The 18,481-nt window shown below is 36.4% G+C and overlaps 1 protein-coding gene across 5 annotated transcripts in view; it reads left to right on the top strand.

Moving 5' to 3' along the window:
• The window catches only part of UBR5 (ubiquitin protein ligase E3 component n-recognin 5), a 138,018-nt gene that overhangs the window by 37,419 nt on the left and 82,118 nt on the right, over positions 1-18,481 (top strand). For all 5 annotated transcript variants that reach the window (XM_025265100.3, XM_025265102.3, XM_025265098.3 and 2 more), the window contains exons 2-5: positions 7,648-7,692; positions 8,268-8,349; positions 8,828-8,904; positions 9,606-9,725. In XM_025265100.3, coding sequence (XP_025120885.3) covers positions 7,648-7,692; positions 8,268-8,349; positions 8,828-8,904; positions 9,606-9,725 — 324 coding nt within the window. The remainder of the gene's footprint in view (positions 1-7,647; positions 7,693-8,267; positions 8,350-8,827; positions 8,905-9,605; positions 9,726-18,481) is intronic.

The following is an 18,481-nucleotide window of genomic DNA, read 5'->3' as shown; positions in this document are numbered from 1 at the left end:
AGTACATTCTTTTCTCCCAGTTACAGTCCTGCTGCTAGGCAGCACCACCATGTAATAGCTTGAATTTATTGTTATTGTTGATAATGTGAACAGTTGGCATGCAAGGAAGCATTTCAGAGGTGGCAGTGTATATGGTGTGGTGCAAGAACTGTGTTGTGGAGGGCCTCCCAATACTCAGGAAAGTGTGTGATGATACAGTGCAAAGACCATATTCTGTGGTTGGAGGAGGGTTTGACTCCTCTCTCTGCCATCAATCTGGTAACATAGCCATTGCTCCAAAAGAAAAAAAGAAAAAAGTGCGCTTTGATTGCTTCTTGAATTTTAAGCTTTAGAGAGTTTGCTTTCGGAGAAATGCCAGAAATATTCCTACAATATTTCTTTTTCTACAAAAAGATAATCTGGGTGCATTTAAGTTTTGGCAGTACCTGCCTTCTCTGACGTGGATGACAGGTGTTCTTTAAGACATTTTCTGTAGGAATCTTATGATTTAGTGTTGTAAGTAGCCTTTCACTGATTCACTGTTGTTTCTTCATATGGATTATTAAGCCCTATATTCCAAAATAAAATTATATGGATAGGTAAAAGTTGTATTTCCATGAATGGATGGATATCTAGAGAGTGGTGTGAGGTCACTTTAAAGGTAGTTTGCTAATATGATTATTGGGTAACTGGTGAATTATCAGATGTTTTCACTGTGTCAACTGGTCTGTTAATGAGTTAATATGGGCAACTGTCCTAAAAAAATCTGTATATTCACACTTTTCTTGCTTGTTCTAAACTTCAATTTGAGGTGGAAGACCTGAGGAGTAGTTTAGTTTAAGATCAGGAGTCTTTTCTGCTCCTGAAATGTATTGTAACAAGTATTACTGTACATTTTTTCACTGTTGGGAAGAAATGGAAGAGTGGGGAAATACTTGGTAAGTTTTATCTCTTCTTTGCTTAAAGTCTAAAGCCAGTTTAGATCGAAACACAAATGACTGTAGAATGTCAAGTAGACCATTAAAGGGTCCTGTATGAGGGAGAAGCTGTAGGTTTATGTAGCAAGAAAATTAGAGCTACCAGAAAAATTCATGGAGAGGAGGTAGTGTTTGAGCTGGGCCTGAAGAAATAAGAACAAGACTAGAGGAAATGTATGGGTGGCAGAAGAATTATGCCACTTTCTACCACTAAAGTGAGTACTGATAAACGTGAAACATGGATAGGTATCCCTGGTCTTACAGTTCCAGGTAAAGGAAAAAACATCATCTTGTAGAAGGTGGACTGAGGGAAATACATGCTGGAGAATTGGAGCCTTTTAGGGGTCCAGACACACCTAAATTTTTTTTTTTTTTCAGACACACCTAAATTTTTTACATTTAGAAATGTAACTAGGAATCGAGCAGGTTTCATTCGTTTTGGGGATGTGCTTATTATTGAACAGGTGGCGGGGGATTCAGGATTAGTGCAGAGAATTATAAAACTGAAGACCCTGCATTAAGTGCTGCTGTCAGTTGCGGGTCATAGAAATTATAATGTTAAATTTGGGGGAGATGAGACTGAACTTGTAGGGAATTTCGAGGGCAGCTATGAAATACGTTACCTTCTAGCAGGTACTCTTACACTTATTTCTCTTTTAATACTGGTTTGCTGTTACCTTACCTTGGTGCTTGAAAAATTTCCAGCCTGTGGATCTGTAAATCTGTCTATAAATCTGAAGGAATAGAATAGATTATTGAATCGGAATACACAATAAATCTTTGGTGTCGGAGTACTAAGGATTGTCAGAAACATACTGCTAACCTATCCATTGTGTGTTATAGCCACCTCACAAAGACTTTCCTGCCTGTCTCCAAATGAGATTAAATGCTGAGTTATGAGGTTATTTTGTAATGTAATGCTGTGTTCTTGTTTCCCATCACAATCACATGTAAAGATTTATTCTGAAATGGAATTTGGTGAGCTCTAAGGTGGGCTTCCCTGGTGGCTTAGCGGTAAAGAATCTGCCTGCAGTGCAGGAAATGTGGTTTTGATCCCTGGATTCAGAAGATTCCTTGGAGAAGGAAATGGCGACCTGCTCTAGTATTCTTGACTGGGAAATCCCATGGACAGGGGAACCTGGCGGGCTACAGTCCATGGGGTCGCAAGAGTGTACTCCACTTAGCAACTACACTACCACCACCAGGGTGGCTTATTTTTTCTTTTAAAAACAGGAAACTTGTGTTAATATTACAATGGGAAGAAATACAGAAATGCAAAGAAATGGAGGAAACAATAGAATGGGAAAGACTAGAGATCTCTTCAAGAAAATTAGAGATACCAAGGGAACATTTCATGCAAAGATGGGCTCAGTGAACGACAGAAATGGTATGGACCTAACAGAAGCAGAAGATATTAAGCAGAGGTGGCAAGAATACACAGAAGAACTGTACCAAAAAGATCTTCCCAACTCAGATAATCATGATGGTGTAATCACTTACCTAGAGTCAGACATTCTGGAATGTGAAGTCAAGTGGGCCTTAGAAAGCATCACTATAAACAAAGCTAGTGGAGGTGATAGAATTCCAGTTGAGCTATTCCAAATCCTGAAAGATGATGCTGTGAAAGTGCTGCACTCAATATGCCAGCAAATTTGGAAAACTCAGCAGTGGCCACCGGACTGGAAAAGGTCAGTTTTCATTCCAATCCCAAAGAAAGGCAATGCCAAAGAATGCTCAAACTACCGCACAATTGCACTCATTTCACGCTAGTAAAGTAATGCTCAAAATTCTTTAAGCCAGGCTTCAGCAATATGTGAACTGTGAACTTCCAGATGTTCAAGCTGGTTTTAGAAAAGGCAGAGGAACCAGAGATCAAATTGCCAACATCTGCTGGATCATCGGAAAAGCAAGAGAGTTCCAGAAAAACATTTATTTTTGCTTTATTGACTATGCCAAAGCCTTTGACTGTGTGGATCACAATAAACTGGAAAATTCTGAAAGAGATGGGAATACCAGACCACCTGACCTGCCTCTTGAGAAACCTGTATGCAGGTCAGGAAGCAACAGTTAGAACTGGACATGGAACAACAGACTGGTTCCAAATAGGAAATGGAGTACGTCAAGGCTGTATATTGTCACCCTGCTTATTTAACTTATATGCAGAGTACATCATGAGAAACGCTGGGCTGGGTGAAACACAAGCTGGAATTGTCAGGAGAAATATCAATAACCTCAGATATGCAGATGACACCACCCTTATGGCAGAAAGTGAAGAAGAACTAAAGAGCCTCTTGATGAAAGTGAAAGAGGAGAGTGAAAAAGTTGGCTTAAAGCTCAACATTCAGAAAACTAAGATCATGGTATCTGGTCCCATCACTTCATGGCAAATGGATGGGGAAACAGTGGAAACAGTGTCAGACTTTATTTTTGGGGCCTCCAAAATCACTGCAGATGGTGATTGCAGCCATGAAATTAAAAGATGCTTACTCTTTGGAAGGAAAGTTATGACCAACCTAGACAGCATATTAAAAAGCAGAGGCATTACTTTGCCAACAAAGGTCTATCCAGTCAAAGCTATGGTTTTTCCAGTGGTCATGTATGGATGTGAGAGTTGGACTATAAACAAAGCTGAGCACCGAAGAATTGATGCTTTTGAACTGTGGTGTTGGAGAAGACTCTTGAGAGTCCCTTGGACTGCAAGGAGATCCAACCAGTCCATTCTAAAGGAGATCAATCCTGGGTGTTCATTGGAAGGACTGATGTTGAAGCTGAAACTTCAATACTTTGGCCACCTGATGCAAAGAGCTGAATCATTTGAAAAGACCCGATGCTGGGAAAGATTGAGGGCAGGAAGAGAAGGGGAGGACAGAGGATGAGATGGTTGGACGGCATCACCGACTCAATGGACATGAGTTTGGGTAGGCTCCGGGAGTTGGTGATGGACAGGAAGGCCTGGCGTGCTGCAGTTCATGGGGTCACAGAGTCAGACACGACTGAGCGACTGAACTGAACTGAACTAAACAGTTAATAACTTTAAGCATTGTAAGCTTTTGGAGGAGGATCCTTTAATATAGATGAATGCCTGATAATTTTGGGAAAACATTCAGTAACTTAGTAAATTTAAATGAATGTGATCAGTAGCCTGCAGTGATTCTGAGTTTTGCATGTCTGCCCAGGATTCTATAATGTTAAGGGGAACAAAGTAGGCTTTATTTTGTAGTTAGTACTTTGTTTTTGTTTTTGAAGATTTCTTTGTTACTGTTATCTGGGATCCATGTAGAAAAAGGTGTATGGGGCCAATTTAGTTATAATAACTATCTTGAAATTTGGAAAAATGATATATATTTTCTATAAATTTGGGGGATTGAATTTAAGAAATTAAACAAATTTGATATTTAGAGAAGCATTCTTAAGTGTCTATTTAAAATAAATTTGTGTATGAAAGTTTCAGATGGGTAAGATGAAATTGAATATGACAGTAAATGCCGTTTCAATATAAACATTAACATAAATATCTTCCACTGATATATTTGCTTTTCATACATTCTTAACAGTTTCAAGACTAAAAAGAACTAGAGAGGACTGATTAGTCTTCCTTCGCATAGATGAGACAGAAAACTTAATGGGCTAGTAGTGGTAGATGAGCTGGGAGTAAAGCCTGGATTTCTTGTCATGCAGTGGGTATCATTTCCAGTACAAATGGGTGTACATTTCAGATACAGTTAGGAGTCCACCATGATTTTTAATAATAGAAAGTTTTATGTCTGTAACCATTTCTTCTATCCCCTTCCTAATGTGAAATTTGCTTTTGAGTTCTTGAATTGTTATTTTATTTCTCTTTATTTCTAGCATTTTGATATCCTCAAACCCTACTTTAGTTTTATAGATACTACCTGCAGTGGTATTTGGAGCCATGAAAGCATCATTTAATTCTTAATCTCAGTTGTTCAGTTTTGAGAACACTTTGACAAATTTTATTCTCCCCTCACTCCCTTATGCTTTGTGAAAACTCTGGAGCCAGTGTTGGGCTAAGAAAAAAGGAATGGAAATGAGGGGTTTAGTTGTATGCTGGTGAACGAGTATCTTTTGACAGTGTCACTACCATGGCTTTTGGGAAGTAAAGCCTTCCTTGGCCTTATCTCACAGTCTTTCTACTCTGTTGTCTGAAGAGTTTTATACGTGGCTCAGAGTAAATGTGAGCTGAGGAGAGTGAGAGCTCATGCCTCCCTGCCAGGTCTTCTCAAGGCTGTGGTTATTGCCCAGAACAGAGCCTCCCAGTTTATTTTCTTCTCCCCATTTTCTAGTCAGCCTTCTTCCAGAGCTCATGAGTTCCGCAGCGCATTACTCTTCTGGTGTTTTCTCTTGTCTTGGAGCACAGATATGTGCATTGTAAATGAGCAGACTGAGATATGGTAAAAAAGCTTGACTTTAAAGGACTGAAGAAAACATTTTTTGTTAATGAAAGACTAGAAAAATGAAAATTATTTTATTGAGAGCCAAATCAGAGATGATCAGATGCTATTTGGGAGTGAAAATTAAGTATGACATCATTCGAAAGTTACTTTTGCTTGAAAGTGTTAGTCGCTCTGCTGCTGCTGCTAAGTCGCTTCAGTCGTGTCCGACTCTGTGCGACCCCATAGACGGCAGCCCACCAGGCTCCCCCGTCCCTGGGATTCTCCAGGCAAGACTAGTGGAGTGGGTTGCCATTTCCTTCTCCAGTGCATGAAAGTGAAAAGTGAAAGTGAAGTTGCTCAGTCGTGTCCGACCCTCAGCGACCCCATGGACTGCAGCCTTCCAGGCTCCTCTGTCCATGAGATTTTCCAGGCAAGAGTACTGGAGTCGGGTGCTCAGTCGTGTCCAACTCTTTGCTATCCCATGGGCTATAGCCCACCACGTTCCTCTGTCCATGGAACAGAGGATGGCAAGAATATTGGAGTGGTTGTCATTTCCTTCTCCAGGGGATCTTCCCAACCCAGGAATTGAACCATCATCTCATGTCTTCTGCGTTGGCAGGCGAGTTCCCAGGTGCTGCCTGGGAAGCCCTGTTTTTGCATAGGAATATGATTTAGTGTTGGACATTTGCTTATACTTAGAGGAGGGCATGGCAGCCCACTCCAGTATTCTTGCCTGGAGAATCCTATGGACAGAGAAGCCTGGGGGCTCCAGTCCATAGGGTTGCAAAGAGTCGGACATGACTGAAGCGGCTTAGCACAGCACCATTTGCTTATACACATTTTAGTGTTTCAAAGATGCTCCTTGTAAAGAACAGAGGATAGAACTTTACCAGATAAAATTAAAGGACAGTTGGTACCTAGTAGAATCTCTTATTGGAATAATTAGCTTATTTGCCCATATGTTGTATGATTTGTGGTAGCTTTTAAATCCTAAACTAGCTTTAAGTATGTTTAATTTTGAGTATGTATACCACTTTCATCAGTTGTTAGTACGAATGACTGAAATTTGATTTTATGTATTTTTGTCACTCTTTACAAAGCAAACTTCATGAAATTTCCTGTTGATTTATTGTTCTGTTTTTTCCTCTGTTTTCTAAAATTCTCAGTTTATTTTTAAAAGAATTTCTGAAAATTATTTTTCAGCTATTAATAATAATAAAACAAATACTGTTTTCAAAGATCAGGCATTTGTTTAGATAACTTAATAGAACTGAACTCTTAAAATCTCTACATTTGATTACATCTTTATATTATAAAATGACTTCCTTAGGTTGACAGAAGTACCTAATTTAAATGAATATTACAGTTCTTTATATTAACTCAAGACTGTTTCTTTGAGAGAAACAGCAAAATGGTAATAAATAACATGAGTTAATGTCTTTGTTAAATAGCCCTTTGAGATTTTTCTAAACATATTCAATAACTCTTAAAAATGTCAGGTGTTACCCTTGTTTTACAGATACGGTCACTAAGGTTTTGCTTTTTATTTTTGCAATTCCACCAGAACACCAACCTGGGCACCAAGGTTTTAATTTGTATAATCGTGTGTCACAAGGCCCTTCTTTCAGAACTTTTGAGACTATTCTCACCTTAAACTCAGTTTGGCTTTTGGATTGTTTCTGCCTTATTATCTTAAATTCTTTAACAGTTACGTACTTTCCAAATAGTTTCATTTTGTGTCATACCTGTACCTTCAAGAATCTCTTTCAGCGTATGTAGTACAGTGTTTGAAAAATTGGCTTTCCATTGAGCATTGATCCAATTGCCAGTTCTACTGCTGGTTTGTTAAAATCTGGAAGCCTGTTTCCTCTTCTGTAAAATAAGATGATGATTGAAGTTACAAATGAGGTGGTGAGGTAAAGCAACTGCAGGGTTGACTTATGACCTTTTTAGAGACAGAACTTAAAGATAATATACAAATCATTTTGCCTTAGTAAATTTTTTGTGGTTGTGCAATGGTAAAGAATCCAGTTGACAGTGCAGGAGACCCAGAGACGTGGGTTCAGTTCCTGGGGCAGCAAGATCCCCTAAAGAAGGAAATGGCAACCCACTCCAGTATTCTTGCCTGGGGAATCCCATGGACAGAGGATCCTGGCGGGCTACGGTCTATGGGGTCACAAAAGAGTCGGACATGACTGAACGCACACTCATACTGTTAGAGATCTCCAGATGAGAGCTCTTTTGTTTACAAAGGCTCTGTATGTGTTGTTTATTCATGCTTTGTTTTGTTTTTAAAGGTTACGAGAAGTTTCAGAGAAACTGAACAAATACAATTTAAATAGGTAAGAGTTTTAAAATATTTTACATTTCCTGAAGAGAATAGCTTTTTTTAAAAAACAAAAATTAGGAAAACGTACTCATGTTTAGGTAGCAGCTATTAAGAATATTTTAATCTAGCTGTCAGCTTTTTATGAATGAGTTCATTTGAATTATAGTTTATGTTCATACTGATTTTTAAAAACTCTGCCATACCAAAGAGCTATAAGATAATGTATTACAATTATTGCTTTAAAATATATAAATATTAGTTTTTTAAAAATGAGTTTTGCCAGCAATTCTTTTGTTAATTGAAATTGAAAAAACCCTCAAGGGTGTATTTGCCATTTAAAAAATAATTTTCTTATTTAAATTCCTTGGGTCTTTTCATCGTAATGATAGGGTGTTATTATTTTCATTTTATATATATATACACACACACATATATATATGTTCATTATATATGCACACATACACACTCACACATACATATGATGTGTGAGTGTATGTGTATACCATGTAATAAAAGTTTCTAGTAAATACTATGACTTTGGAGGAAAAAAATAATAACTTTGCTTGCATATTTTTCTTTATTCCTCAGCCATCCCCCTTTGAATGTATTGGAGCAGGCTACTATTAAACAGTGTGTGGTGGGACCAAATCACGCTGCCTTCCTTCTTGAGGTAAATTGTTTGTTTACTCTTAAGGTAGAGAAGTGAAAATGAGTGTTAAAATACAACTGTGCATCATCATGTGTCTTCCTTTTGGAAGAAACGAAGAAAAGAGCAGTTTCTTACAATAGTTATTTCAGAGCTCACCCAGTTCCGTTTCCTTATTGTATAAATTCTCTGGGCCAGAGAAAGTGTAAATGATTTACTAGAGCTTGAAACTAGTTAGTAAGAGAATGGAGAAGTTCCTGATATCCAGTTATTTTCTTACTCTGAATTCTGTTAGATTGAGATATTTTACATTATCTTCACTGGTTTCATGGTAACACATATAAAACATACTTCCCTGGCTTCATTATGAGTGCCTTCTGGAACGGAGCTTATTTTTTGGCTTTTTGAATTGACAGTGATAGGTACATAATATGTTTGTTGAATAAACTCAAGTTTTAATGCACATTTTTACTTGGGAAAGTTCTATTTTCTTTGCTTCTAGGATGGTAGAGTTTGCAGGATTGGTTTTTCAGTACAGCCAGACCGATTGGAATTGGGTAAACCTGACAATAATGATGGGTAAGACATTATGTCCTTTATATTTAATTAATAATTTAATTCTTAAAGGTATAATATTCCATCTGTGTTTTGGTTTGGGGAGCCGTCAAGTTAAAAAGCATTGTAGAAAACCAGATGCTTAAAATAGAATGCAGTGGTTACTTTGTAGTTTGATTTTAATTTTTATGCAAACAGTGATTTATAGCTAAAATATTCACATTAAAGTAGCAGAGGAATCAATGATCACTTAACAGAATAGATTACCAGAAGTATGATATGTATTTGGTAGGTTCCAAGTCATATCTACTCTTTGAGTGAACTGCCTTTTCAGATCATTTTTTTTCCCCCTTAATATTCCCAAATCAGGTAACTCAATTTGAAATTTTTGAAGTCTTTAAAGTTTTGGTCTTTATAAAGTATGACATGTAAAAAAGATTGCTAGATAATGCATGATGACTTTCAATTGACTGCTTCTGAGGAAAGTATGATTACTTTTAAAAATCTGAGGAACAGTTTGTTTGCAGCTAAACCATGAAAAAGGTTCAGACAGGAGCTGGATTGTTACCAGGTTACAAGTTGTTAGATTTGCTGTTTGTTCTGAAGTGTCCATCTCAATGAGAGTTATCAGAATTGTTAAGCTGATATTTTATGTAGTGAAGCCTGGAATTCCTAGGCATTTGGGGACTTTTCCGTGATTTTTCTACGTCTTGTTTTTTTCCCAGGTCAAAGTTGAATAGCAGCTCTGGGGCAGGGAGGACATCGAGACCTGGTAGGACAAGCGACTCCCCGTGGTTTCTCTCAGGTTCTGAGACTCTGGGCAGGCTGGCTGGCAACACCCTGGGGTAAGTTGTGGCCTGATGATGCATCCACTGGTCTGTGAGTGCTGTCACTGTGAGTGCTCATCTCAGTGTTACCTAGTGACGAAGCCAGGGAACTCTGGGCAGGGTGTCCTGTAGCTCAGAATGAGCCACCATGACTTAAAAAAGCCTACATAGGCTAATTACTGTTAGCCTAGATTTTTCATCTTTTAAAAATGTATAGTGGCTATATGCATTTATGTCATTCATCTATGTTCTTTTTAAAATTTCAGTTATATTATCTTTGGTCTTATTTTTGATTAATTCTTGGGTAAAAAAAATTCTAACATTTCTTTCTAGTAGCCAAATCTGGTAGTTCTTTCTGAGTAAATTTAGTGAGGCTTCAAACTATTACGTAACTAAATTTTACTGCCTTTAATGAAATGTTTTTTACTTTAAAGAAATTATTGTGGTATACTTGACATATAACAGTTGAAAGTGCACAACCTAACAATTCAATATTTGTGTATACATGTATACAAATGTTTATGGCCCTTGAACAATGTGGGATTTAGGGCACATTTTTGATCCTGTACAGTCAAAAATCCACTTGTAACTTCTGACTCCTTCAAAACTTAACAGCAAATAGCCTCTTGTTGACTGGCAGCCTTAGGATTAGCATAAACAGTTCATTAATATGTATTTTGTATGTTATATGTTTTATATTCCATATTCTTATAATAAAGTAAGATAGGAAAAAATAAAACATTGAGAAGAAAATACATTTACAGTACTGTTCTTACCAATACTGTAAGTTTGTACCATCTATTTGCAAAATGAATTGTCTGTCATTACCTATGTCAGTATTTTCCTATATGATACAAAACTCTAGATGGTATACGTATTACTAACACTAGACATCAAAAATGAAAAGATAATGTGAAAGGGAGATTCATATTTATTGTATTTATAGATACAGTGATTGATGCATTGATAGTGAAGAAGCAGCAATATGATTACTTCATGCTAGCCTAACTTAAACACTAATGAATGAATGGTTATAAAAACTTTATGGCATGTAGTATTACAGTCATATTTATCATATGATATTAGAAACATTCATTTAAAAGAAACTACTTACCTGTGATGATAGAAACGCAGTTTCTCCAATTAAGAGAAAGAGAAGCATACTGTATGGTAATGTAATTCTACGAAAGCAAAGTTGTAACACACTAAGAAATCTGTCATTGAGCAGCCAACAGTAAGAAAACTAACAGTATTCGTTTTATATTAAATATCATTCACCTTATGCCTATGTAAGCATAGGCTACTATCTACAAATATTTTATGCATTCATGATATAACTTTTTCTTAACTTTTTTGGAGTTTTTCTAGGCTTCATGGTTCATCTGTAAGTTTTTTAAATTCCTGTTAGTCCCCCCCCAACAAAAATTCCAATATATTTATTGAAAAAAATTATTGTATAAGGGAAGCCACACAGTTAAAGTCTCTGCTGTTCAAGGGTCAACTGTAATGTGAAATTAAACAGTCAGTTAACACCCATCACCAAATCTGGTTACAGATTTTTTTCTTGTGATGAGGACTTTAGAGATCTCCTCTCTTATCAGCTTTCAAATGTACAGTACCTTGCTGTACATTTTATCTCTGTGACATTTATTTTATAACTGAAACTTTGTACCTTATTTTTACTTTAAAAAATTATTTGTAAAATTTTTACTTTTTACACTAGATACTCTTAAGTCCATATTCTCTAAAGCTGGTATGCCATTGAACTAAAAGAATCATATACAAATTCCAAGCCAGATGGTTTTATTCATTTTATACCTTGATTTCTGAATAGCTAGATCTTCTGAAATTACCCATTTAGTGGTTAGATAATGCCAAAGCAATGATGTTAGCATATGTATTCAAAAGCTAAGCAGAGAAATAGAAGCAATTTAAATTGTTTCAAAATATAATTAAGGAGAGGAAGATGGTTTTAAACATTTTGACTCTCTTGGTAAAGTTAGATTTAAAAGTTGAGATCCCATTTTATCTGATAAACTTGAAAATGTTTGATTTTATTTAAGAAAGCATGCTATTATGTATCATACTACATCAAACTTTACCTGTTTAAAGATTAAAATTTAGTTCTTTTTTTAGTTGAGGGGTTGTCACATTGTAGCCTACAGGCTAAATCTGTCCTGACTGCCTCCTATTTTCATTGAGACAACTATATTTGATACTTTCTCTGTGGTTGCTTTTGTGCTAAAATGGCAGAGATGAGTTGTCATGACAGAGACTGGTGAGCCTACAAAACCTAAATAAATGATTTACTTTTCTGCACTTTACAGTTTGCTGATCCCTGCTTTAGTTTATTCATTTACATAGGGGCATTTGTTGCTAATGCTGTGCTCTTTATTTCTAAATTTAACTTTTCATTTGAAAATTATTTGACTTTTAAAAATTGCAAAATTTCACCCAGCTTCCCCAAATGTTAACATTTTACATAATCATAGTACAGTTATCAACACCAGGAAATTAACAGTGATCAGTGCTTAATCTGTAGAGTTTATTTGGATTTCATCACCTGTCCCACGAGTACCATCTCTCTGCTGTAGGATTCAATCCAGGACCCTGTGTTGCATTTGTTGTCATGTTTCTGTAGTTTCCTCCAATCTGGGACAGTTTCTCAATCTTTCCAGACCTAGATGAGTTTGGAAAACTGGTTATTTTGTAGAATGTTTGATTTTGTCTCTTATTTCCTCATGATTAAACCCAGGTGATGCTTTTTTTTTTTTTAAGTCTTTATATTTTAAGAGCAGTTTTCGAGTTCACAGCAAAAATGAGAAGGTACTGACTGTACAGGGATTTTCATATTCCCCTTAACCACATGTATAACCTCCCTTGTTATCAGTACTCCCCACCAGAGTGGTCCATTTGTTACAGTTGATGAACCTACACCCGCACATCATCATCCACAGACCATAGTTTACATGAGAGTTCACTCTGGGTGTTGGACCTTCTCTGGGTTTGGATAAGTTTATAATGACATGCATCTTTGATTACAGCATCATTTAGAGTAGTTTCACTGTCCTAAGAATCCACTGATCTTTTTACCATCTCCATAGTTTTGTCTTTTCTAGAATGTCGTATAGTTGGAATCATTCAATATTTAGCCTTTCCAGATTGGCTTCTTTCACTTAGTAGTATGCATTTAAGGTTCCTCCATGTCTTTTCATGGCTTGATAGCTCATTTCTTTTTAGTGCTGAATAGTATTTCATTTGGAGAATGCAATGGCACCCCACTCCAGTACTCTTGCCTGGAGAATCCCATGGATGGAGGAGCCTGGTAGGCTGCAGTCCATGGGGTCGCGGGGGGTCGGACATGACTGAGCGACTTCACTTTCACTTTTCACTTTCGTGCATCGGAGAAGGAAATGGCGACCCACTCCAGTGTTCTTGCCTGGAGAATCCCAGGGACGGGGGAGCCTGATGGGCTGCCATCTCTGGGGTCGCACAGAGTCGGACACGACTGAAGTGACTTAGCAGCAGCAGCAGCAGCAGCAGTATTTCATTGTATAGATGTATCACAGTTGATTTACATATTCAGCTACTAAAGGACATCTTGGTTGCTTCCAAACTTCGGCAGTTATGAGTAAAGCTGTGTGCTGATTTTTGTGTGGATGTAGGTTTTCTGCTCCTTTGGATTAAACGCCAAGGAGCACAATTGCTGAATTTTGTGTTCTAGATTTTGGTCATTCTAATAGGCATGTAGTGGTGGCTTGTTTTTTTTAAATTCACATTTGCTTGATGATATATGAAGCACCTTTTCGTATGCTTATTTGCCCAATGTAGCTCTTCTCTGGCGAGGTTTCTTTTAAGGTCTTTGGCTCATTTTTCCATCAGATTGTTGATGTATTTTGGATAACCATTTTTTAATCAGATGATGTCTTTTGCAGTTATTTTGTCCCAGTCTGTAACTTGTCTTTCATTATCTTGACAAGCATCATTTACAGAGCCAAAGTTTTTGACTTTAATGAAGGCTAGCTTATCAGTTATTTATTTCATTGTGCCTTTGGTGTCATAGCTAAAAAGTCATTGCCAAATCCAAGATTGTCTAGATTTCTTTTCTGCTATCTTCTCGGAGTTTTATAGTTTTGCATTTTATATTTAAGTCTGTGATCCGTTTTAATTTTTGTGAAGGCCTGTGTCTTTTCCATGTGGATGTCCAGTTGTTCTAGCAATGATTGAATCAGCTGTCTTTGCTTCTTTGTATTGCCTTTGCTCCTTTGTCAAATATCAGTATTTATGTACTTATAGGGGTCTGTCTCTGGGCTCTCTATTCTGTACAATTGATCTATTTGTTTTTTCTCCAGCAGCACACTGTCTTGATTACTGTTGCTTTATAGTAAGTCTTTGAAAGTTGGTTAGGGTCCAGTCAGTCAAAAGAACTTTGTTCTTCAGTATTGTGCTGGCTATTTAGATCTTTTGCCTTTCCCTGTACATTTTAGAATCAGTTTGTTGATACAAAAAACGTGGTGGGATTTTGATTGGGATTACAGATGATGCATTTTTGGCAAGAATACCACAGAAGTGATGATGTGACCTTCTCATTGCATCATATGTGGAGGCACATGATATTGACCTGTCTCATTACCGTGATGGTTATCCCTGACCACTTAGTTAAAGTGATGTTTGCCAAGCTTCTCAAGTATAAAGTTACTATTAATATTTCCCCCTTTAAAGTTACTATTAATATTTCCCCCTTTGTAATAATGTATTTTTTGGGGAGATGGGCTTCCCTGGTGGCTCAGCTGGATACTTCCTATGTAAATAGTCCATTTTCCATCATATTTTTGCTCATTAACTTTAGCATCCATTGATAATTTCTTCCTTCATTACTGTGGTGTTGGCCAAGTAGTGCTTTTTAAAATATGTTTTTATTATTTCTTTTACACTCATTAATTGAAATTTGACTGTAAGGAAGAACTTTTCCTCCTCCCCCATTTCTTTCTTATTTATTCTATTTTATTCTGTTACTGTTGAGTTATTTATGTTATTATGGTCTCATGGATATTTGTTTTATTTTATGGTTTATAATCCATTGCTGTTTCTGCTGCTTAAATTATCCTATTTAAATCCTCTTCTCTTTATAAATAAAGCTTGGATATAACCAATTATAATAGACTGCATGACAAGATGACTGAAAGAGAGTAGTGGACTTTTATGTCTTTGGTAATAAAATACACAACAAAGATGATAATAAAGAGTACATTTGAGCTTGAATAAAAACCTTAGTAGACCTGCTCCAAAAGAAGGTTAAGGCTAATTTTAAGACTTTAGAAAGCAGGGAGAATCATTAGTTTTTGTGTTCCTCTTACTTATGCTTGATTGTATTCCTTTTTGAATCATGTTTTTATAAACCTGCCCCACCCCAACAGACTCTGTGTTTTAGCATTGGGTTCATGATCGCAGTTCTGAAAAATGTCACAGTATTCCCCCTGACTAAGCCATATGTTTACCTTTATTTGGTCTTGCAGATGTCCACAAAATGTAAGCACTTAAAGGCTGATTGTTTCTCTTGGACTGTATGAAAATTTTTCTCAGTTTGTTGATGGAGAAATTGTAACCAGTATTCTGTAAATTAAGAAATTTTAAAGTCAAAAATGTTATCTGTCATAATAAATTTCCTTTCTCTGAGTTGTGTAGTTCCGCCCTCCTCACATTCCTGTGTTGATTATAGTAAACTTTAAAGAAGCTTGCTATTTATTAGAGAATCTAGGACATACAGGTGCAGTCATATTTGAAAGACTGTCCCCACAGACCTTGGTCCCCAGCCTCTTCCTTCAGAGTCCTGGCTTGTTCCCTTTGGGTTCATAGAGGTGTTGTGAATCAGGTGGTCTCTGTTTGAGAACTGCATTTGAAAGATTTTGGCATAATTAATACTGTTTTTCTTTGCTGTCAGTGTGGGTAATTGAGAATTGATCATGTATTATGACTGATCCTTCTTAGGAATAAATAACAGTCAATGTTTCTAGGACTTTTAATGTTTTTCCCTTGGGGGTTTTGCTAATTGGCAGTGTGCTAAGGCTTTCTAGCTGCTGTTTTTTTCTCTTTCATAATTACTCAAATTTATCCTGGGAGATATTTTAAAAATCTCCAGGATATTTTTGTTAAGCGCATTTCAGTCGGGCAAGAACACCAACTTTGAAGGGGAAGAACACCAACTTTGTTTGGAGAAAGAGAGTGTGTGTTTAAAGAATGTTTAAAATGGAAATATTCGTTTCTAAAGTCTCTTTATCCATTGTTTGTTATCACCCATTTTTAAAGGAGGCAGCTAAACAGCTCATGTTACCATAGAAGTCTACAGGGCCATTGTTACCAAATGCAAACCTCCATTTCTCTCCCACCCCCCTGCCCTTTAATCTTAAGAAAACCTGCAAGCTTGTTTTTTTTAAATGGGAAATCTTCTGACTTAAGTGTTGAAACTAGTTGATATTTCCGTGGAAATAAATATGCACATATGCACAGGCACACACATACCTATCTAGTTAAGCATGTGTTTGTATGCTTGTGTATATGTATATGTTCTTTTAAATAAGCTTCATATTTTTGAACAGTTTTAGATTACAGAAAAATTACAGAGGTAGTATTGAGAATTCTTGTATGCTCCATACCCAGTTTTCACTATTAACATGTAACATAAGCCTGGTACACTTTTTATAATTAATGTATGTTGATAAATTATCATCAGCTGAAGGCTGTAGGTTGTTCACATTCCCTCATTTTTTTCTTAATGTCCTCTTGCTGTTCCAGGATCCCATCCAGGATACCACAGTAGATTTAGTTGTGATTTCTCTTTAGGCTTTTCTTGATTATGACAGTTTCTCAGACTTTTCTTGTTTTTGATGCTGTACAGTTTTTTAAACTAGCCAAGTATATGGATAGGACTTATCCCATGGGTTTTAAGATTGTCATCCCAGGGGAATTAAGATTGCAAACTGTGGATTAATTCCATACTATGCGGGATTTTCCCAGTTGATTGGAGTCACTTTGTGTATCTTGAGTATTATGTAAGTGTATCTTGAGTATTATATAATGGGGTCAAATTGTAGGATTAATTTGATGAGTGAGGTGTGGATAGTAGAAACTGGTTTTTACATTATTTTTGAGTTTAATATTAAAAATATTTATATCTCACTATATTTGTGTGTGTGTATGTGTGTATATATATATATATATATATATAGCGAGAGAGAGAGAGACAGAGCTCACTATAATCATAGACAAAGAGAGGATTCCTATACTTTTCTTTTGGAACCACTGATAAACCTCTGTTAATGTATACTTAGTCAAACGCCTTGCTCTTTCTCTGGACAGCAAGCTGGATAGAGGAATGTTTAGCATTGGTTGAGGTAGGAAGTCTAGTAGGTTGTTTGGATTCCAACAGAAGAAATCCTGCACTGTGGGTGTGGGTAGGAAAATGTGGTATTTTCCATGGTAACAGTCAGGTTAATGAATGGGCAAGCCAGAGATATTTTGACCTTTGTCTTTCAACTAACCTCAGTTGAGGTTTTGTGAACAGAGATTGCAAATTGGCCATGTAACTTACTGTCCAAACTGGGAAATTTGGGAATGAAAATAATAATAATAGGCTCAGACAGTACGCTGACTCTGGTGTTATCTCAGGCAAACTGGGGACATAACAGTTACACTAATTAAATCTCTTTAAGACTCTAGTGTGGTTCCTCCTGATTTCAAGTTGAGATAATAAATTTAGCTTTTGACTGTTAAAAACTTCTCTACAAGAGTAGTTCCACCTGACTTAATTTTGACTGCTTGCAGGGAACCATGAAGTAGAAATGCTGATTTAATATTTTATTTTAATATCTATTTGTATCTTTCATTGATCCTATATTATTTTCTGTTGCATAATTGTCACAAAGCATATAAGTTGAAAACATGTCTGTTTTCTAGAACATAGCTTTTTTTGGATAACACATGACTTTATATTTTTTAAATCATGTTTAGAAACACATGAAATTTATCATCTTTACAATTATAACTGCACACCTCAGTTAGTATTGAATATAGTCATATTGTTGTGAAGGAAGTCTCCATAACTTTTTCATCTTGTAAAAATGAAACTTTATCTCCATTAAACAGCTCCCTCTACCCCTCTCCCTAGCATCTGGCAGCCACCATTCTGCTTTCTGTTTCTACGAATTTGACTACTTTGGATATCATTTGTGTTTTTGTGATTGGCTTAATTTCTCTTGGCCTAATATCTTCAGAGTTTATGTTGTAGCATGTGTCAGGATTTCCTTCCATTTAATGCTGAATAATATTACAGTATATGTATATCCCACATTTTGTTTAACCATTCATTTTTCATTGGATATTAGGTTGCTTGTACCTGTTGGCTCTTATGAATAGCGCTGCTTTGAACATGGGTATATAGATATCTCTTTGAGACTCTGTTTTCAATTCTTTTGGATATATACCTAGAAATGCAACTGTTGAGTCATACATGATGGTTCTGTTTTTAATTTTTTAAGAAACTTTGTACTGTTTTCATAGCATTGCACCATTATAGTCTTACCAACAATGCATGAGGGTTCCAGTTTCTGTACATTCTTGCTAACACTTGTAGTTTTCTATTCTTTTCTCATGGTAGCCATTCTACTGTGTGTGAGGTGATATGTTATGGTTTTGATTTGCATTTCTCTCAGGGTTAGTGATGCTGAACTTATGCTTATTTGGCCATTTGTGTATTATGTTTGGAGAAATGTCTATTC

Source organism: Bubalus bubalis, chromosome 15 (genome assembly GCF_019923935.1).
Source record: "Bubalus bubalis isolate 160015118507 breed Murrah chromosome 15, NDDB_SH_1, whole genome shotgun sequence".
In the NCBI taxonomy this organism is placed as follows: Eukaryota; Metazoa; Chordata; class Mammalia; order Artiodactyla; family Bovidae; genus Bubalus; species Bubalus bubalis.
This window is presented reverse-complemented; position numbering and strand designations above follow the sequence as displayed.